Source organism: Acinonyx jubatus, chromosome E3 (assembly GCF_027475565.1).
Source record: "Acinonyx jubatus isolate Ajub_Pintada_27869175 chromosome E3, VMU_Ajub_asm_v1.0, whole genome shotgun sequence".
NCBI lineage: Eukaryota > Metazoa > Chordata > Mammalia > Carnivora > Felidae > Acinonyx > Acinonyx jubatus.
This window is the reverse complement of record NC_069398.1, coordinates 22,048,716-22,070,863: the sequence shown is the minus strand read 5'-3', so window position 1 is coordinate 22,070,863 and position 22,148 is coordinate 22,048,716. Positions and strand designations below refer to the sequence as shown.

The window sequence follows — 22,148 nt, the reverse complement described above, 5'->3', positions numbered from 1 at the left end:
CGTTTCTATTTTTTCCCTTCATTTCCTCCCTCTCTGCCCCCGTCTTATGCCCTCTGTCTAGACCCATCCTACGAATTCGCCCTCCGTCCCCACTGCATTCATTAGTGTGTTCACATTCGCCCATTGAACAAGAATTTGTCAGGTGCTTACTGATGTGCCAGACCCAGCGCTGGGCACTGGGGACACAGGATGACATGGGTCTGGTCCTCAACGAGCTAACAGCCCAGTAAGGAAAAGAGAGAGTGATACTCTCATACACCCACTGTGTGTGTGCGTGGCACACTCACACAATCACAACTGCGGTAAGTTGTACTTGCACAAGTGTGTACAAGTACTACGTGAGTCTGCAGTAGGGGGCTCTGCCTTTATGGAGGGGCTTCCCTGGGGAAGCAGCGGTTGAGCTAAAGGCTGAAGTTGGAGGAAGAGGTAACCAGGCAGAGAAGGAAAGAGTGTCCCGGGCAGGGGCTCAGCAAAGGCTCCAAGGCTGGAAGGACTGTGGCACATGAAAGAAGAGAAAGAAGGCTCGCTGTGGGGGAGCTGCACACGAGGGTGAGGCGGGCACGGGAGTCCTCCAAAGCCATGTTAGGATTCTGGACTTCATTCTCAGAGCAGTGGGAGCCCACGAAGCGTTCAGGGGAATGACGTGATCGGATCACGGCACTCTGGCTGCTGAGTGGAGGCCAGACGGATGGCGCCATGGGCACGTGGGTGCCGCGGTCCAGGTGGTGACAGCTTGGAGTGGTGGCGGAGGAGCCGGTGGTCTGGTGGTCGTGGTGGGTGTTTGGGGAAGTGGCTACAATCGAGCCACAGTTAAGAGGCGTTCGTCTGCGGGACTTGGTGACGGACTGACCAGTGTCTGGGGAGGTGAGTGCTGAGCATGACACCCGGATTTCTTTCTGGATCCGGCAGCTTCCTGTTGAACCTTAATGACTAGGGGGTGGGGGAGACGGAGGTGCAGACCCTGTAACACCATCCAGGGCTTTTTCCAGAGACAGCTGCCCCCAGATGGCACCTGGGGCATCTCGGGACAAGTAGCTTTCATGTTCACTCGCTGTTCACACTCTAGTGTCACGGTTGAAAATTCTCACTAGATTACTTTGGCTCCAAACCTACTCGTTCCTGAACAATACTTTCTGCTGCTTTGAGCAACAGCTGGCCTCTAAAAATGGTGGAATGGGACCCAGACCTCGAATACTTGAATTCTCGTAGTGGTTTCCAAAGCTGGACAGACACACAAGATAATGCACTGGGGTCCAAGGGGAATACATTAGCACCTCCATGGCTGTATGATTTTTAAATGTCTCTGTCCTTAAATGTATCGTGTGTAAAATACATTAGTACGATAGCACGGGCATATATTTTTAAATGGATAAAGTCAACATATTGGCCTTCAGCTGTTCTTTTTCCAGTGGAGAACATATATCAAAAATGTTTAGAGGCCACTGCCTCTGTGATATAAATGAATCAGCCACATTGGCTTCAGCTCCTGGCTTCCGCCATGTTTCCTGGCCTCCTCCACGGCTGCTCACCTCCACCAAGGTGGTGACTTCCGGCTCCTTGACTTTGCCCCCTTACCGTCCAAGCTCCTTGGTGATGGAGGCACCAGGGAGAGCATGGTCTGGGCAATACCTGGAACTTTAGATCCCCAGCATTCCTGGAGCCATCACCCAGTGGTCTGAGCTCTGGCCAGGCACATCCTACCTTCTCTTTGCCTCCAGTCATAAAACCACAGTCTCAGAAAAAGACATGAAATGAGTTTAGGCCAGTGGTTCCCAAACCTGGACACATCACAATCACATGGGGGATTTTTTAAACCACCCAGTAGTCCCTCAGTAGTCTCCTCAGAGAATGTGATTCATAGGTCTCGGGTGGGATCCAAGCGTTTGTTATTTTAAAGCATCCCTTGGGGATTCGGAGGCACAGCCAGGTTTGGGAACCAGCAATCTAGGCCAGCTTCTCGTCCTGCCCTTGAAGGGAAGACGGAGACTCTGGGAAGTGCAGAGGGCATTCAGGGAGATGGCCAGACCGGCTGAGATCCAGGCATAATTCCGGAAATACCAACTTTTGCCTAGTCTGATGACATACTTTCCATCATCTTTTTTTTTTTTTATTTTTTTTTTAACGTTTATTTATTTTTGAGACAGAGAGAGACAGAGCATGAATGGGGGAGGGTCAGAGAGAGATAGGGAGACACAGAATCTGAAACAGGCTCTGGGCTCTGAGCTGTCAGCACAGAGCCCGACGCGGGGCTCGAACTCACGGAGTGCGAGATCATGACCTGAGCCGAAGTCGGCCGCCTAACCGACTGAGCCACCCAGGTGCCCCCTTTCCATCATCTTTAAGACTCTAATGAGTTAGTAAAATACTTGTTAGACAATATGAGTTGAATGAATGAAATTCACCAAAAGATGGAATTAAGCCAGCGCACCCTCGAAGACTCTCCCCGTGGAGTGATGGTGGAGAACTCAGAAATCAATGGCACCCTTTGACATCTGTCTCCCATAGTGTCCTCTTCCCCCAGGGTATCATGTGTCCTAAGCAGAAAGGACGTGTCCCGCCTAAGACTCTTGTGATGCTTTTTTTCTTCCAGAGCCTTGGGCAGGCTTTCTGGCCCAGGGCACGATGCCACCACCCTACGTCCAACTACACAAGCAAAAACCCTGGGAGTCATTCTTGATCCTTCTTTGTCTCCGCCATATCCAACCCGTTGCTCAAGATTTTGCCTGCTAAAAAGCCTCAAATCTGTCAACATATCTGCTTCTATTCCATTGCCCTAGCCATTTCTCCCAGCAGTGACGTTAAGACCCTCCTGCCTCCTCTGCCTCCCCTCGCCTTCCTGCTAGTCTGTTTCCCACGCTTCAGCCAGAGTTCACATTTTCAAACTCATACCTTTCGGTGGCTTCTCATTTAGAACGAAGATCAGTTTCCTTCACGTGGCCTGCAGGCCCGGCTGGTGCAAAGCCTGCCTGCCCACCCAGCTGTATTTCATGCTATTGTCCTCTCTTCCACCCTTGCCCCGACGCAGCCGCATGGCTGTTCTTTCAGTTCCTTGAATACTCCTTGAATATTCCATTCATGCGAGTTGTTTGTGTAAGCCCACAGTTTAGTGACTTAAAAGAACAATTGATTTGCTCATGATTCTGGAGTCTGGCAGTCTAGGCTGGGGTCTGCTGGCCGATTCCTGTGCCCCTCATAGCATTGGTGGGCTCGTTCACGCATGGGTGGTCAGTCAGTGGATTGACCGGAGGAGCCCCATCCAGCTGAAGCTCCGGGCACGTGAGTGAGCCCAGGCTGGACCCCCTTCGCCCCCATGGTCTTTCATTCCCAGCTCCTCCTTCACAGCATGGTGGACTCAGAATCCCAAGAGGGGGACAGTAAAACTTGCAAACCCTCCCAAGGCCTGGCCTTGGAGAGTGCAAAAGCTTCTACCGCATTCTACTCACCACTGCAGGTCTGAAGACGAGCCCAGATCCAAGAGGAGGGAAAGTCGATCCAACTCGTTGATGGAAGGAGCAAAAAATCCACGTTGCAAGGGAGCGTGGGAGAGATTGTTGCAGCCGTCTTGAACCCAGACTTTCCCCCCCACGAGGCTGCTGCATCTGTGCTGGCTGCCCCCGGAGTTGGGCTCTTGTCCAGTTAGCCCACCTCTTTAGCCAGGTTAGCTCAGTCTAGGCTTTCTGATTTCACCTTACCTGCCCCACGTCAGGGATGCTTTCTCTCAGCCTAAGGGCCTGTCCCTTTGTTGGATGCTGGTTTTTCCAGCACTGTGTTGCTTTCCTTCATTGGAATTGGCTCTGCTTCTGAGAAGGCACATCTGCCTGTGATTATTTAATTAATGTGTTTCCCTTTTAAGATCATCAACTTCGTGAGAGCAAGGACTTGTCCCTCGACACTCTCCATGACATTCCCATGCTGGAAAGCAGGCTCTGAGTGGAATTTTTTGGATGAATAACTATGAATTAATTAATATGTGTTATTGGGGTCAGCACGTCTCCTGATGGCCACCACTTCCCAGGCAGAGGGTCACCAAGAGCCTTGCTATGGCTTCTATCCCACCAGGACTTGTCCCCGAGCTTGGACTGTGCTATCTTCCTGGCCCATTCCAGCCCATCTGGAGGGCCTACCTCCTCCTCTGGGGAGGACCTCCGGGCCTGGAGTGCTATTCCAGGACGGTCGTTTCCTCTCTTCTTCCTCCTTGGCATCACAGATGTGCCAATCAGTCTTTCATCCCCACCTACTTATTCATTTCCCCTGGTATAATGTCCCCCAGTCTCCATAGAACCTCGCCATTTGGGCCGACAAACAGTAACGGAAGGAAGGATAACTTCCTCGGGAGCAGCTGTACTTGAGACGCGTGTAGCTAGTGCTTATGTCTGGCGGAAGGATGAATCGATCACTCCGTTTATGGAGCTACCTTTTTGCTTTCATAGCTCTCAGGTAGAGTAGGAAACTGCGTGAGTTATCAGTCCCCTGGATCAGCCCTCAGCAGCTGCCTTAGTTAACCTGTCGCTTTGTTTCTAAGGTATACAGTCTACCCTCGTGAATGGCTTCACTTCTACACTACATCTACACTCAGTCATTTGACCACGGGCAGACTTCACGTCACCCTGTCAACACTTAGGGCCAGCTCATGAGCTCTGCTGTGACCACTCCTGCCAACTTGGAGAAGAGCCTCCCAAGACTTGAGAATCACTTGACCCACTGGCTCCTTCCGTTCCCCTTGCATCGCACTGGAGATGGCTTTGTGCGGCAGGAGGCTGACCTTGGCACCCCCAACGATGACACCCCTGACCCTGAGGGTATCGTTGGTGCCACTTCGGGCCCACTGAGTTTCCTCAGGCCATGGATGCACACCCTGTCCCCCTCACTCACCCCACCCACAGAGGCACTGGCCAGACATCTTGAGTGAGGTGCAAGCTGTGGCTGAGGAAATTCTGGAGGATCCATGACCGCAGGCCCGCTCCCCCTGGATTGGTGGGGTCAGAGCTGCAGGTGCCCACCGAGTAAGGGCTGGCCTGTTGGTGTGGCCCGGGGTTAGGGTGTGGTTCTGGGTCCCCCGCTTACTGGCTATGGATTGTAAACAGCTTAACCTCTTGGACCCTCAGTTTCCTCATCTGTGAGGATTTCATGAGGTACTTGGTGTTGGTGCCTGGTTGTAAGGATTTGGCTGGTCCTACGTTTTGGAGCAGGCCTAGCGAAGACACTTACCTCTGTGAGTGGAGGGTCTACGGAAGTGGAGGATGGAGGAAGGATAAAGCAGAGAGGAGGCTAGGGCTGCTCCTCAAGGCCCAAAGGACTGGGCTCAGTTTGCCTCCCACACCTACTGGGTGTTTGTGTGTCTTTCTTCTTCTTTTTCTTTTGTTTTTTCCTTCCTCTCCCTTCCTCCTCTTCTTCTTCTTCTTCTTCTTCTTCTTCTTCTTCTTCTTCTTCTTCTTCTTCTTCTTCTCTCTTCCTCCCTTCCTCCCTCCTTTCCTTCCTTCCTTCCTTCCTTCCTTCCTTCCTTCCTTCCTTCCTCTCTTTATTTCTTCCCTAACTTTAAATTACCCCCTCTGCCCGGTATCTCCAGAGTAGTTTGCAGCCTGTGTGTTTCAGTGCTGTCATTTTCTGTCTCATACAAGATCTGCTGTTGCTAGTTGCTCGTGCTTACGACCCTAAATCCAGTCCAAGTCACTAGAGGTGACAGACTGAGGTGTAGACCAAGGCCAGGCTGGCACAGGATGGTAACAGGAATGTGTTCCAGGCAGAAGAGGTCTGTGATGATGTTACAGGCATCCGGGCCAGTGCTGACACTGGTCATTCACTCCAGGTTTGCTGGGCCCAGGAGAGGGCTGTCTGTAACATCAAGATGCTAAACAGTCCGAGAACCCTTTGCCTCTCCCCAGACCATACAGGAAAACCTAAGTGGCTCTGAGTTGGTGTCCATGAGTATGCCAACTGGTATCCACATGGCAGAGTCCAGAAGAGGAAGTCACGGTCCCTGCTACACACGACAGATGTGCTGTGCGGCCTGCCTCCCAGCTGGCACACCATCTCCCACTCTTGTTTAAGAGGCTTGGGGTCTGACCTGGACCCTCTGCTCTGTCAGCCCACTCCTAGCAAGGGACATCTGAAACAACTTTCCCTAGGGACAACCTGAAACAATCGGAACAATCCCGATCTTGGTCTATCCTGACCTTGGTCTGGACTGCTTACAGAAGACTGGCACCAAGTTGGTCTGCCTGTGGGTTCTGTTCCCGCCTGGAACCTCCGTTCTTGTTACGGGGTTTCTGGCTTTTGCTGAGGCCCCTCATACACCTGCACACGTTATCCCTACTCCGGAACTGGTTTTCACACAACTCTGCTTTGGATTGCATTATTTCTCCTTAGCTTCCCAAACTGGAATCTACTCCTTGAATCTTCTTTTCCCATCTCTCTGGGGAATTACTTCTCTATCTGTTTATTTTTGTCACCGCTTTGTTGAGATCTTCACATACCATTACGATTCACTCATTTAAAGTGCACAACTCCGAGGCGCCTGGGTGGCTCATTCGATTGAGCACCCAGCCCTTGGTTTCAGCTCAAATCATGATCTCACAGTTCGTGAGATCCAACCCCGCGTTGCGCTCTGCACTAACAGCGTGGAACCTGCTTGGGATTCTCTCTCTCCCTCTCTCTCTCTCTGCCCTTTCTCTGCTCATGCTCCCTCTCTCCCAAAATAAATGAACAAACATGAAAAAAATTTTAAAATTAAGTGCACGACTCAATGGTTTTTAGTATATTCAAGGAGTTGTTCAGTGATCACCTCAATTGATATTAGCACATTTTTTTTATCACCATAAAAGGAAACCCCATCCCCACTCTACCTTCCTCCAACCCCACCCCTAGTCCTAGGCAACCCTTAATTTTCTTTCTGTCTGTATGGATTTTCTTATACTGAACATTTCACATAAATGCAATCATAGAGTACGCTGTCCTTTATGACTGGCCTCTTTCCCTTAGCATAATGTTTTCAAGGTTCATCCATAGGGTAGCACTTACTGGTTTTTGTCGCTCAATAATATTCCATTGTATGGATATATCATCTTTCGTTAATCCTTTTATCAGTTGGCGAATATTTGCCTAGTCGTAGGTTATGAAAATTTGCCCTTATGTTTACTTCTAAGAGTTCTACAGTTTTAGCTCTTACATTTATGTCTTGGATCCATTTCAAGTTTGCATATGTTGTGATGTGGTGGTCCAGATTCATTCTTTGGCATGTCGTCCCAGCACAACTTATTGAAAAGACTATTTCCCCCCGTTGGATTGTCTTGGCACCCTTGTTGAAAGTCAGTCAGTTGTAGAGGTGAGGGTTTATTTCTAGACTCTCCGTTCTATCCTGTCGTCTATCCTTATTCCTCCACCGCACTGTCTTGATTATAGTAGCTTTGTGGTAAGTTGAAATCAGAGGTGGAAGTCCTCCAGCTTTGCTCTTTCCAAGGTTTTTTGGAGTCTCTTGTATTTCTACATGTATTTTAGGATTAGTTTGCTAATTTCTGCAAAGAAGCCATCTGGGGTTTGGATGAGGATTGTGTTGTCTTTAAATCAATATGGAAAGTGTTGCCATCTTAACAATATTGGGCCTTCCAATCCATGAATATGGGATGTCTTTCCATTCATTCCCTGAATCTTGAAACTGCAATGCCACATACCTGTGCCACTCTGTATCTTTGCCTATTGCCCACCCCAGAAATTCAGCTACCTGGTTTTACCTGGTAAGGTCTCTTGCCCCCATTCCCTACAGGCATTGGCCGTATTTGCCTCCTTGACATGGCTTCCTTCCACTGTCAGCAGCTGCCATGACGACGCAGGGGGAACCTAATGGTCAGGTCCCCAAATCAAGCTCCTCTGGACCACTCACTGTCTACCAAACCCTTAGCTTACAGTCTCCTCCTTGAAGGTGAGGATTCATGGTTATGGGCAGAATTTTCCATCTGTATCATTTCCCTATGGTGCAGCCAGAGTTGGGAAATAGAAACAGAAGACCACACACACATGGGTCTTGCCACCGAATTCAATCAGTGAAGATCCAGGGATGGTGTACAAACCTGCAGGAGGGTCCCAGTATCCTCAAGAAGGGGGTCTGGGAAAGTAAAGGTAGAGGGGCTTGAAGTATCCCAGGTTGGGGTGAGCATATACATTGTCTGTGCTGACTGGGTCAGCTCACCAGCACACTCTCCCCACCAGTACGTTTATTTCCACAAAATAGTCCTTCCTGACAATCAGGAGTGCTTTGTTTTGCCTGCCTGGGACTGGGAGAAGTTGGACAGTTCAGCTTTTCCATGCAAGCAGGGCCTTTTGGGCCTGGATGCCTGCCATGCCCATGCAGAGAATGGCAGGTGTCACTTCCTTGGGCTTTTGTATCCGTCAAAGGCAACTACCATATCAGCCTTCCACCCGCATGTTCCAATTCCAGCAACAACAAGGGATGCCCGCCCATGATACCATTGGGGCAAATGCTTCCAGAAGGCTGGGCATCTGTGCTCTTAGGACTCCATCATAGAGCATATTAACGATGCGTAAGTAGCCTGTTGTGCCCTTGGTGCTGATATGAATAAATATGGTTTGCTTTTCAGTTTGAATTTTCTGTTCTAGGTCTGCAAGGCCCGACTTCAGCCAGGTGGGAAAGAAAACCTCCATGGGTGCCAACTGTGCACTACGAAGAGCTTAAGAAAATCCATGTGTCACCAGGAGCCACCTAACTAAGGCTCTGGGCCTTAGTTACCCAGAGCTCTATTTTAATATCCTAAACTATTTTATCTGTAAAAGTCTCCCAAGCCTTCTTTTACACCTGTTTTAGTTAGGTTAGTCTACATTGCAGTAACAGACCAACCTCAAAATACATTAAAATGTACTTCTCACCCATGCTGCGTCCCCTGACCGTTGCCTTTGGGCCTTGGGGAGGGGCAGTGGCCTCTAGGGATTTCCCTGTCAGGCTGATCAAGTCCTCCCTCCTCCAGGTATGGCTCTGTGGGGGCAGCATGGAGGTCCTGCCTTGCTCACGGGTGGCCCACATTGAGCGGAAGAAGAAACCCTACAACAGCAACATCGGTTTCTACACCAAGAGGAATGCTCTCCGGGTTGCTGAGGTCTGGATGGATGATTACAAGTCTCACGTGTACATAGCGTGGAATCTGCCACTGGAGGTAGGGCCCCAGCAGCCCTTCCCCATCACCCCTGGACCAGTGATCCTGTCAGACAGGTCACTGATGGTGTCTCCTCAGAAAGATGCTTACACTTGCAAAATTGTAAGAGCATTTTGAAGTGGTTCACAGATCTCCAGGTGTTGGAAACCCTGCTTTACGTGGGGCCTGGCACAATGGAACTCTCGAAATCCAGTTACAAAGAGTAGAAGGGTCTTATTGAATTAATCCCAGCCATACTGTAGTCATCCGGATGCCCTGCTCCTGAACGTCCATGGTGTTCTGGAAGCTTCTTAACCAACAACTCCACGATTTGCCCTCACTTTGTGCCCTCCCACGGAGCTCCACCTGCCCCATGACATACACCCCTACCAGTTTACATGGCTCTTCAAGTCTCCTCCATATTCTTTCCAGAATACAGCCTAAGAAAACCCCCGTGTTGCCAAAGCCTCACAGGAGTATTGTGTGATGGCTGTGCCTTGATTTGGTTGGAATCCCTGCTCTGCCGCTTACCAGCTATGCAGTCTTGAACAAATCCATTTACTGTCTCCATCCCTGAGGCTCCTTGCCTAGAAAATCCTTCTGAAGGTGACTGCGGGAACTGAATCTAAAGTACTCGCTTAAGTAATAAGTACTAAAGTACCCCCATCTAAGTACTAGAGTACTCAGTTTAAGTACAGAGTACCAAAATCATCAATCTAGGTGCATGTAATGCACTTAGATCCACAGCACAGCAGGGTGACCCCCCAAAGTTGGGTTTATCTCTTCAGTCAGAGTACCTGTAGGTGTCTCAGCCATGCCCTGAGAGAGTCGCCTAGAATTGTTCCCTCTGAGGACCGGCAGATTTCAGGTTTCAGGAGGCGGCAGCCCAGAGCCGCAGACTGTGTGCAGGATTTCTAGATAAAGAGGGTAAAAGTGAAGAATTTGTATCATGTTGTTACAGTTATTGAGATAATGTTCCCAAGCATTGAAGCCCTTTTGGCCATAATAGCACTTTGTAGCTGTTAAACCAGAAGTGATTTGACATGTGGTTATTTATATAAAGATAGGTACCCCTTGCTGAGCCCTGGCTATGTCCCTGGCACTCAGGAAGTATGATCAAAGGAGTCCCCTTAAACGTACTCCCTAAGCAGTATCTCATTTAGCACCTCCGTAACGACCTCATGACAGAAGAACTTTCTGCCTCAGTTTCCTTGCCTATAAAGCAGGGATTGTTGACATTCATCTCCTGGGGCTCTTGTGAAGATAAAAACAAGGCTTAGAGTATAGCAACTGTGAAGGGCTCAATACATGCTAGCTTGATATTATGACGTCCATTTTACAGGTGAGTAGACTGAAACTCTGGGAGGTGACGTGTGACTTGCGTAAGGTCCTACGTGTAGCACACGGCAGGGCAGGGCTGTGAACTCACATCCTTCCTCGACTCTCCCCACAGCCCTGTGAAATCAGTGCAATCAGTATTATTATTCCCGTTTGTGAATTTACAGTGGCAGTGTGACTTAGGGTCATAAGCGCTCAAGGCGGCTGGCCGTCTTCCGATGCACATTTAGGGGGGTTTTCCTTTAACACCACCATTTGGCTGTTGAAAGGAGAAATCTTAACGAAATAATATGAACTTCCCCTGGCCCCCGAGCTGCCGCCTGGCTGCCCGCCATTGTGGAGACAGCGTCCTGTCCCTCCTGGTTCGCGGCCATCTTGCGGCGGAGCCTGTGGAGTCCTATTTCAGCTAGTTTATTTTCCCTTGTCAGCATGTAATGAACCCATTACAGGTTCATTTCTGTAAAAGCAGAGTGAATTATTCATTAGAACATCATTACAAGCTTTGCAATGGAAAATTATTTTCACCTCGGTGTATAATGAACTTCACAAAGAGCCAGCAAAGGGGGGAATCACACGTGTATAGAGAAGAAAGACAGGAGGTGGTTATAGGCATTTATTTTCCTGTCTTAATCAAATAATTCCTCTAATAACTGGCTCTGAGAGTCACTGAGGAAAGGAGGGAAGATGCTGGGAACATAGGTTGTCAACATCAGTGCGTCCTAGGATCCCTTTTGTGTGGTGATGATAAGGACGGCTCCTTTGGGGGGCTGCGTGCTGCACTCAGGGGACCGTAGTCTAGCCTGGGGCTCTGGGATCAAATGAGTCCCCTTAAACCTACTTCCCAAGCAAGGATGCAGGACATCAGGTTTCTCTCTGATGGCTTTCCTCAAAAGCCACCCGCCTTCTTCTCTGGCCAGAGCTCCCCAGTCACTAATGCCCCTTGCTTCTCTGTACTTTCAGAATCCAGGAATTGACATTGGTGATGTCTCCGAAAGAAGAGCCTTGAGGAAAAGTTTAAAGTGTAAGAATTTCCAGTGGTACCTGGACCACGTTTACCCAGAAATGAGAAGATACAATAACACCATTGCATATGGGGAGGTAATTAAGACCACACATGCCCTCAGCTTGGATGGCTGTGCAGTAGGCTGGGGATTGCTCTGATGGGGGAAAATAGAGGACAGATCCATTCATTCATTCATTCATTCATTCATTGAGTGTTTTTCGGAGGTACAGACCTGGCAGCAAGGCTCTCACCAGCTGGTGGGGGGACACATGTAATAAATGTTACAATGGGGGGACCAGAGGCTCTGGTAACCTGTTCTGTCTGGGGTGTAGAGTGCATGATCAGTTCTATTTGGGACATTTTGACTTTGAGGTCCCCCAGGACCCGTAAGAGGGACGTTGAGCAGGAAGTTGGAGATAAAGACAGGCAGTGACTGGAGCTGTCCACTGCTCAGTGCTGGCGGCCAGAACAAAAGGACAGACGCTCTTAGATCTTCTATGACGAGATAACATCAACTCTCTAAACATTGAAATAGATAGACTTTTCTCTTACTACAAAGGCCATTAGTATGCATTTCAGAAAAATTTGAAAATACTAATAAGGGGCAGCGAACACGTACAAGAGCTTTTGATGCACCAGGCACTATTCTAAGTGCTTTTCACCTGTGAACTCATTACCCTCCCTTTATGAGTATTATGTCCATGTTGTTGACAAGGAAGCTGAAGCTGAGACTTGGATGAATTAAATAATTACCGAAGGTCTCGGGCTGTAAGTCATGAAGCCGGCCTTGGACACAGGCATTCTGACATCATAGGTGATATGTACATTTTGATGTGTGGTCTTTGGGTGTGTGTCTGTGTGTGCATTTTTTACTAAAAATATACACATATGTATATTTTTATAAACACATCTGTATCTATGTATTGCTGCAGCCATGGTGTCCACGTGTGTAACAATTTGAAATCATAACATACAAGGAATATCTGTGTCATTTCTGCAGCCTTAGTAATGACTGTGCATGATGCCACCTTTGTGTGCCGTGTTTTGCTCGATAATACAGACGTTTGTGTTATTTCTATTTTTTCAATATCGTAAGCACCACTGCTGAGAACGTACTGTGTATAAGCCTTTTTACTTCCTTCCGTTGTGTGTTTGGATGAGGCACAGAGTGAGGCCACGGCGCGGGGCGCCAGATGCACCAGACCCGCTGGTGACACCCCCCACTAGCTCCAGTATTCGGGCTGCTTCCCAGAGCTGCTTGCGGCTGAAGCTAAGGCTCTCTTTGACTTACAGTGTTTCCTTTTTCTGTAACTGTGTATTTTCCCGCTTCATGCCCGATGCCTTTTATGGGAAGTAAATAAGGGCCAGATTAAACTGTCAGGGTGTGGGCAAGGTGTCCCTCTGCAGCCAGAATCTGGAATGGGAAGCATGTGCCTTGCAGGCACAATCCATATAGTGATTAGGGGCGCGTGAAGACTGAATCACTGCACAGGGCTATCGGGAAGGTGAAACGAGCCGGGATATGTTGAGTTTTTAGACCAGTAGCTGGCACTCAGCAGTGACTATTAACAGGCGCAAATTGCCTTATCTCTTCTTCTTTAAAACAAAAGTGTGGTCTGGGGGTTTAGGGTTATCAAAGTAAGGTCAAATAAAAGGAGGCATTGAAAAACAACAGGCTGTAAACGGATTATTCGTAAGACAATTGGGTGAATTGCCTAGTTCTTTGGAGAAGAAAACAGTTGAGATCCTTGCAGCTCACCATATCCTGAAGTGTATTTCAGATGAACTTTAGCGTTAAATGAAAGAAATGATAATAGGACCATACGGAAATGCATGTGCAGCTGGTCTCTGAAAGGGCCAGAGCTTCCTAAGAATGAAAGGCTTGGAAGAAAATGCAAAAGTAAAGGATAATGGATCCGAGCTTATAAATATTAAAATAATCTATACATCAACTGAATAGAGAAACAATATGCCAAACCACAAGAATAGTATAGATGAATGGACAATGCAAATAATATCTAATGAGCTCCACAAACTGAATCACATCTTAATAATTAATTTAAATAAGAAAATAAAACACCCCCAAAGAAAAATAAAGTATAAGAGAAAACACAAATGGTTGAAAAACATGGACGTTTTTCGTTGATTTCATCATCGAAGACATTAAAATGCATTGAGGTCGCTTTGTGCTTCTGCCAAATAAACAAAGGTTCATTTTTGGAATACATGTGGGCATCCTGCCAGTAAGATCTTGGTTATATGAAAAATCACAGGTCCTCTGGTGAGGGTGTAAATTGAAACAAGCTTTTTAAATAGCAGTTTGAACCACATGTATTAAAAGGCTTAATGAGAGTCGCACTCTCATCTCTACCCTTATCCTAAGCAAATACTTTGAAATGAGCACAAAGATTTGAGAGTAATTGTTCATCTCCGTGACTTTTTTTTTATCAAAAAATTTGACTCTCACTTGAAGGTTAGTTAAATATACCATATTAATCGTTTGAAATATTTGCAGCCATTTCGAAAGGTATGTACAAAAGTTTAATGACTTGAGAGAAATGTTGATAGTCTAATTCTTAAGAGGAAAAGGTCAGGATTATAAAATTGGATTAGCTACTTACTATTTTAGATTGAAAGCAAGTGAGAAAATAGCATGGGGAAATGGAGACACGGGTTCTAGTTACCTCTGGGTGGAGAGACAGGCAGCTTTTGTGAGGGTACTTTGTCATGTGTTCCCAATTATTGCTAATGTTTATATGATAATACCATAATGAGGAGGAAAACAGTATTAAAAAAATAAGGAATAAAAACGGGAAAATGAAAGACGATGGCCAGGACCCAGTTCCACAGGCTGTGCACTGAACAGCTCCAGGGCCTGTCATTCACATGAAGTACGATGTAAATGATGTCTCTGGAGCTGAACAGTGGGGTGGCCATGGAGTCAACGTAGAAATCATAGACTGGTTTTGGGGAAAGGGGAGGCTTTTGTTTTTGCAAATCTCTCTATCTCTTTTAAGTAAGAAATTCAGTGCATACGCTCTATAGGAAATATAAAGATGAAACAAAAGTGATTCCAAATCCCAATTCCCAGATATGATCAGTGTTAACATTTTAGGGCATTTGCTTTTATCACTCCTTCTCGGCTTGCTGAGCTCAACATATGCTAAAATATATTTCATATGGACTATAACATTAAATGAAAGAAGTCAAACTAATCAGATTCAGTTTGGTAACAAAATCTACCATTATTTAGACAACTCTATTTCTAATACTCCCTCCTACTGGTTCTTTTCACCACACCAGGCCCCCGAGCAACAGGAAAAAGAAGAAGGCAGAGTGAATATCGTACTATATTTGCAATTTATGTCCTCCGGTTTTCATGTACAATGCTGTTTGAGAGTCTTTCCCCAGGCCAGTGAATATCTCTGGGTTTAATGCTCCTTGCTCCTTCCCAATTTTTTAGCGGGCTTGTTTCTTGGCTTTAAAAAAACGTCCTCGTCACGTGAATTATCTGTGTCTCGTTGTTAATTGCATTATGGTAACCTGTAACATTCTGTTAAGTTTTTACTTAACTTCTCGTTAGTTCAGGGGCACCTGGGTGGCTTGGTCGGTTAAGCATCTGACTTCAGCTCAGGTGATGATCTCACAGCTCGTGAGTTCGAGCCCCGCATCAGGCTCTGTGCTGGCAGCTCGGAGGCTGGAGCCTGTTTCAGATTCTGTGTCTCCCTCTCTCTGCCCCTCCCCTGCTCATGCTCTGTCTCTGTCTCTCTCTCTCAAAAATAAATAAAAGATTTTTTTTAAATTCTCATTAGTTCACAGGCAGTGTAATGTTAGTTTCAGGTGTGCAGTGTAGTGATTCGACCCGGTTATATTATACTCCACTTGACTCTTCATGTTGGAGACTCAGGGATGAATTTTTTTCTTTTTTTTCAAAAAACGTTAGAAGCAGTGAAGTTCCTGGATCATGGGGTGGTTCTAGTTTTTGAACCTGTTGCTCATCACAACAAGTGCCCTTTTTAATCCCCATCCCTCCCCCACCCCCCATCCCCCTCCCCTCTGGTAAGCATCACTTTGTTCTCTATAGTGAAGAGTCTGTTTCTTGGTTTGCCTCTCATTCTTTTTCCCTGTGTTGTTTTGTTTCTTAGACTCCACATGTGAGTGAAATCACATGGTGTGTGTCTTTTTCACACTGATTTCACTTAGCTTAATATCTCTAGCTCCATCCACATTGTTGCAAATGGCAAGATTTCATTCTTTTTTATGGCTGAATAATAGTCCATTGTGTGTTTTTTACCACACCTTCTTTATCCATTCATCACTCGATGGACATTTGGGCTCTTTCCATAATATGGCTGTTGCAGATAGTGCTGCCGTAAACATCAGAGTGCAGGTACCCCCTTTAAATTAGCATTTTTGCATTCTTTGTACCTAGTAGTGCAAAGATGCTCGACCTCACTCATCATCAGGGAAATGCAATGAGATAGCAACTCACACCTGTCAGAATGGCCTAAAATCAACAACACAAGACACAACAGATGTTTGAGGATGCGGAGAAAGAGGAACCCTCTTGCACTGTCGGTGGGAATGCAAACTGGCGCAGCCGCTTCGGAAAACAGTATGGCGGTTCCTTAAAATTTAAAACGAGAACAACCCTACGATCCAGCAACTGCGCTACCTCTAATGTTTTGTTTTGTTTTTAATTCGTCCCCGAGTCTCCAAAATGAAGGGTCAGGGGGCATGTAACACAAGAACGTTAACACACTTTCTCCTTGACTGAGAAAGTTCATCAACTTCTCAGCCTTTGCTAATATTATCTGGGGTTTGGGGCACAAACATTCTTTTCCTTTATTTCCTTTTTATACCTCTCAGAATAGCTTTACGGTTAAATTTGTTTCAGTAACAAGATGTACGATTATTCAGGCAACTGTATTTTAACACTTACTGCTAGCAGTCCTGTTTGCCATGCCCAGACCCCAGCGTGGTGACAGAGGGAGACAGACACCTCTGAGCAGGTGTCAGCCCCAGTGTTTTTCATCCTGACCACAGCGATGGCGCCCAGGCCCACTTACAGAGTAAGCCACCTTCCCTTGCTTTTTAAATGTCTATTCACCTCTATTAGCTGGAATGCTTTAACGTGATTTTTTAAATTTTTTAATGTATTTTGAGAGAGACAGCGCAAGCAGGGGAGGGGAAGAGAGAGAGAACAAGAGAGAGAGAGAATTCCAAGCAGGTTCCGCACCGTCAGCGGGGAGCTCCGTGCGGGGCTTGAACTCATCAACTGAACCGTGAGACCATGACCTGAGCCAAAATCGAGTCGGACGCTCAGCCAACTGAGCCACCCAGGCGCCCCTGCCTTAACATAATTTTTAAAGAAAGACATGTGCCCACTTTATGACCTGATTCTTCCATGTATGAGATACTGCTTTTCCACATGTAAAAGCAACTCAGTGAGCACAAAAACATTCACCGGGTCTTTGGTCAAAATTCTGTGGTTGGCTCATACTGTCCTCGTGGCCTGAAGTGCCTCTGCCCCTTGTTTGATTTTATTCATCTTTGTTTTTCTCTTACCATTATTTATATGAAAGACCATGCACATACGGTATGCATAAAGCATACAGGTGCAGCATAATAATATACAGCAATATAATAATATACAGATGGAATGGGGACGTGTTTTCGTTGCCGTCCTGGCAAAAATTCAGTCTTGCACGAGCTCTTCCTGTGTCTGTCTCTCCAGACCATGGACTGTTTCAGGGCAAGGACTGTGTTGTTTATTTTTGCATTCATTGAACTTAGCACAGTCCCAGGCACGTATGAGGCCCTCCATAATATTTATTAAGTTACTGAATAATAGATTTCTTTGCATAAACATTAGAGACAAAATTGAAAAGCCTGGCATTCTGAAATCATTATAGGGAACAAATATGCCATAAAAACAATACCTTAATATATTAGGAGCGCTTCTAAATCTACAATAAAACCACCAGAGATCCCAATGGGGAAATAAGCAGATAATTCTTAAAAAGGGAAACAATTGCTACACTTGAAACTCTCCAATTTCCTATTAATTGGCAATTCATAAAAACAAGAATGTCTTTCCTCACCTCTCAAAACAATATTCTCTATCACCTGTAATTTTTATTTTAGACTTCTCTTAAAAGCTTCATTAGACTCCATTGGACACATTTTTATAATACTGCTCTTGTGTAGACATTAAAAAAAAAGACATAAGCAAAATACATTTGGTAGATGTTATCACTTTCAACATCTTAATTCTTCTGAATTACTTTTTGACTCAGAAGTTTGCTTGGGTTTTTTTTTCCACGTAATTTATCCTTCGCCTCATTGAAAGCATCGACAGTGAGCGTGTCCTCAAAGCATCTACAAAAGAACTAAAACACAGCACGGGGCTCCAAGGCGACTCAGCAGAGATCTCTTGCTTGGGACCTTTTGTCCAACATATCTGATTCATCACTTCTACCCCTCTGCATACATTTTTGGTAACTTGGGTTTAAAGCAATACCCCCGCCAATTTCTTTAGAATTTTTCTTCCAAGCAGCTTTCTTTTTTTTCCCTCCAGCTTTATTGAGATATAATTGACATATAAAGCTATATAAGCTTAAGGGGTCCAACATGTTGATTTGACACACTTACATATTATAAAGTGATTATTGCCATAGAGTTAGCTAACACCTCTGTTACATCCCCTAATTACCATCTCTTTTTTTGGTGATGAGAACATTTAAGATGATCTAATCGCTGGGTGATTTTCCAAGTATGTGATACAGTATTATTGGCTATGATTACCATGCTGTGCACTAGGTTCCCCAGCATCTAAGTTTGGATGTTTGTATACTTTGACCAACACAATATTTTTAAAGCATGAAACTCAGGACTAATAAGTCTTTACATACCTTGTGGATGGGAATAGAAATTAGTTTGAAGCTCCCGGAAAGGATTTGGACGGCAGGTTTTGAGAACATTAAGGCAGCCCTAACTTCTGCTACCGTAACCGCAGTTCTAGGATTATTTTCTTAATAAAACCTGAAGGGTGAACAAGCTTTACACAGTTGCTCATTATGGTCCAACTTGAACAAAACGAAATTGTCTCAGAATTAGGGAAAAAAATTAACCGAATTCGGGAAAGGATGGTGAGCGATTGTTACTTTCTTCTACAGTTTTCAAGATATCTCAGTAGGATGGGGCTATTTTTGTAATCTTTAAAACAAACAAAAAAAAGGCAGTGAAACTCTGCTCAGTTGCCTGAACCTAAACACAGTTTGGGAGCACAGAAGCCAAGTGCCCCTTGCCTCCCTTCTTGATTTGTCTCTGGTTAGTTTGGTTTCCATGGAGGAGACCGAGTGTAAGACCAACAACGTTTTCCCACCGGTTTGAGATTGCAACATGGCGGGTGGGATGGACACCAGTCTACGTTCCAACGAGACAAATTCTTCCATGTTCCCAGAGAGATGTGCGTAGCTAGGTTCTGGGCTTTTGTCTTGGGGACTTCGGTCCGTTCTGCCACTTCCAAACACCTAGCATGGTACCTGCCACCGTCTAGGCATCCAGTAAGTATTCTTTGAATATGTAGATAAGTACAGAAATATATAAATAAATTGTTGCTTGGCGGCAGGGTTTTTGTTTGCTTTGGGGGATTACTGGTTTTAATGCCTCCATGCCAGCAGTGACTTCAGAAACTGACCCATGATTCCCGGGGTTATTAAAAGCAGTGTTGGTGTCGAGGCCCACTCTGGATAACCAGTGGGTAACTGGTATTCCTATGTCCAGATGTTCCCTAGGCTTCTCTTCTGTGCTTGGGACGGGGGAGTTGTGTGTCAGCAGGGGCTAGGGGTGTCGCAGGCAGAGCGCTCATGCCTACACCGTCCGTTGAAGGACTTTGTCTTTCTTGCCAAAATGATCACCTCACAGAAAAGTCCGAACCAAGTCATGGCGGAACAAGGGTTGGGCAGCGGAATTTCCACCAGATGAGCTCTGATGGGTGATGTTTTGCCTATTCCTACAGCTTCGAAACAACAAGGCTAAAGACGTCTGCTTGGACCAGGGGCCACTGGAGAACCACACAGCAATACTGTACCCATGCCATGGCTGGGGACCCCAGGTAGGAGCCCATCTCTGACCAGGAGGGGAGTAAAATCACCAGCCTCCAGAGGATCTGTGGGGCATCTGTTGTTCTCTACTTTGTAGCTGTTCTGTGTTCTGAGATTTTAAGGAGAAGGGCGGGGCGGGGGGGGGGGTGCATTCTGGTTGTTCCTGCGTAGCAGTTGGGAAAAGATTCATGAGTGTTTGCATCAGCACAGATATTAAGAGGATCAATGGGCACACTGCATACCGGATAGAGAATGTGAATACATTTCAGAGCCATGTGCAATTAGGCAAGTATCTGCCACATGGGCATACGTTCTAATCATAACTAAATATGCCCGCTTACATGTACTTCAAAGAAATAACAGACTTCCTCATGAGAACATGCCTGACATGTTCATCCCGGAGGACCAGCTGGGTGGTAAGTGTGACCGGGTCTGTAAGTACAAGAGCTAAGTGCTAACTGGGGAAGAGAAACGTGCCAGTAGTAACATTTCAGAGAACACACGCCTTCTCCGGTTTCTCAGGAGAACACAGAACAACTCAAAAAGGGCAACACATTCGACCAACATTGTGAAAATAGAGCCTAGTCAATGAATTTCCCTTGGCAACTTTGTGCTAACCCAAGGTGTGTGCGCACATGTATGCATACGTGTGTGTTTACGTATGTATGTGTGTGCATGTGTGTGAATAAAGAGCTTCGCAGAAATTGTCTGAGATTTGGGAGAAAACGTACCCAAAAATGTCATTAGACTTGACATTCACAAAAGTTTAAGACATTTTTTTTATGTCAACTAATAGGAATAAAAGGCAGGCTACAAACGGGGAAAACATTTATGATGCGGTCCTCGTGGAGCACCAGACAGGTGATTCTGAGCCAGACTCAGTGATTCCCTCTCTCTGGATCTCAGTTTGCTCCTCTGTAATAGGAAGACACTGGACAAAATGCCCCGTCAGCTCCCTTGGTCCGTCTCTTGTTCCGTGAACCCAAAGACATTCAGTTGCCAATTCACATTCAGGAGTCACGCGCACACGTTCAGGCAGGCATTCGTTACGGCTCATGGGTTTCCTCTGTTCCTGGCACTTTGGCTTCCCGTTAAGCCAATACCTGGAAGGAGAGGAATTGTGTTCTCTCTACCATCATGACAGGTAGTTCTTTCCCTTTTTTTAAGTGTACTTACTTATTTTGAGGGAGAGGGAGCAAGCGTGAGCAGGGGAGAGGGAGAGAGAGAATCCCAAGCAGGCTCTGAGCTGCCCAATGTGGAGCTCAATCCCATGAACCGTGAGATCAGAACCTGAGCTGAAATTGAGAGCCAGACATTTACCCGACTGAACCACGCGGGCTGCCCCATGGCAGGGAGTTCTGATAGTCCAGACCCTCAGCATCCCTTCAGTGTGTGACAGGTCCTCTGAAGGTGGATAATGGGTACTGCGAGACAGATCGAATCCTGAGCCCTTTGCTTCTGGGGGGTAGACAGGCAGCATGGGGAAACTGAGGCACAGAGGAGCGAGTGCCTGTGAGCAAAGCAGACGAGAACCCACGCCCTCCAGCCTGACTAAAGTGCTCTACATTCAAACCCAACCCATGTACGTCAAGATGATTTACTTGGCTAAAAGCACGCGTGGGGAGCAGGAGAGCGACCAGGCTCTCCACAGGGAGGCACTCCAAGCAAAGGCATTAGGGACTAACGAATCCAGGGAGTGTCTCCGTTCATTTATCCGTTCGCTCAACAAGTGTATCTTTCTCACTGACCGCAGGTGCTGGTCACGAGTATATATGGCGGTGGGTAGGCTTTGGTCCCTGCTCTCAGATGGGCTCCACTTGAGGGAAGAGACAAAGAGACAGGAGACTCTATAGTATAGGAAGTGTGGAAAGAACAAGATAGCCCGGGGGCTGGAACACAGAAGGCGGCCCAGCATGGCTGGCGCTCAGAGTTGCGAGAGGGGAGGGCTGGCTGGGAGATCATGCAGAAGGACATGGAGAGGTGGGTCTCCCAAGGCCAGAGAAGGCATGCTCCAAGACACAGGTCCTTGCCTTCATGGTGCAGCAGAATCACCTGGAAGGCCTGTGAAAGCCTTCTGGGTTCTGAAATTCTGCCCCCCACCCCCCCCAGAGCTTCTGAGTCAGGGGGCCTGGGGTGGGAGGGGAGATTTTGCATTTCTAACAGGTTACCAGATGATGCCACGATGCTGGCCTGACCAGTGTGGGACTCGACTCTGGGGGTACTAGGGAACCACCAGGGGCGCCGGGCGGGTGGTGGTGATGGCTTAGATCGGGCTTAGATTGAACTCTCGGAGGAGTTCAGAGAGGGGTGGATGCTACGGAAGCATCCTGGCCATCGGCCCCCGCTGACTCTCCAGCTCTTCCCTCGCAGGGTCTGGAGGTGACAAGGACCCTGGAAGCCTTGGTGACCCGGGCAGTAGAGGTGGGGAGCCGTGGCCTGCAGGGGATGGTCAAGTCAGACATTTAAGAGGCCGCATCTTGGGACAGGCCATATGACAAGCTGGCAATCGAGCCCAACTGGTGCTGGGTGAGCTGGCGGGGAGGGGGACATCGGGACGTG

The 22,148-nt window shown here is 46.9% G+C and overlaps 1 protein-coding gene across 3 annotated transcripts in view; it reads left to right on the top strand.

Annotated features, from left to right (window-relative positions):
- The window catches only part of GALNT17 (polypeptide N-acetylgalactosaminyltransferase 17), a 439,855-nt gene that overhangs the window by 394,092 nt on the left and 23,615 nt on the right, over positions 1-22,148 (top strand). For all 3 annotated transcript variants that reach the window (XM_015069888.3, XM_053213855.1, XM_053213856.1), the window contains 3 exons: positions 8,976-9,161; positions 11,439-11,576; positions 19,505-19,600. In XM_015069888.3, the coding sequence (XP_014925374.1) occupies positions 8,976-9,161; positions 11,439-11,576; positions 19,505-19,600 (420 nt within the window). The remainder of the gene's footprint in view (positions 1-8,975; positions 9,162-11,438; positions 11,577-19,504; positions 19,601-22,148) is intronic.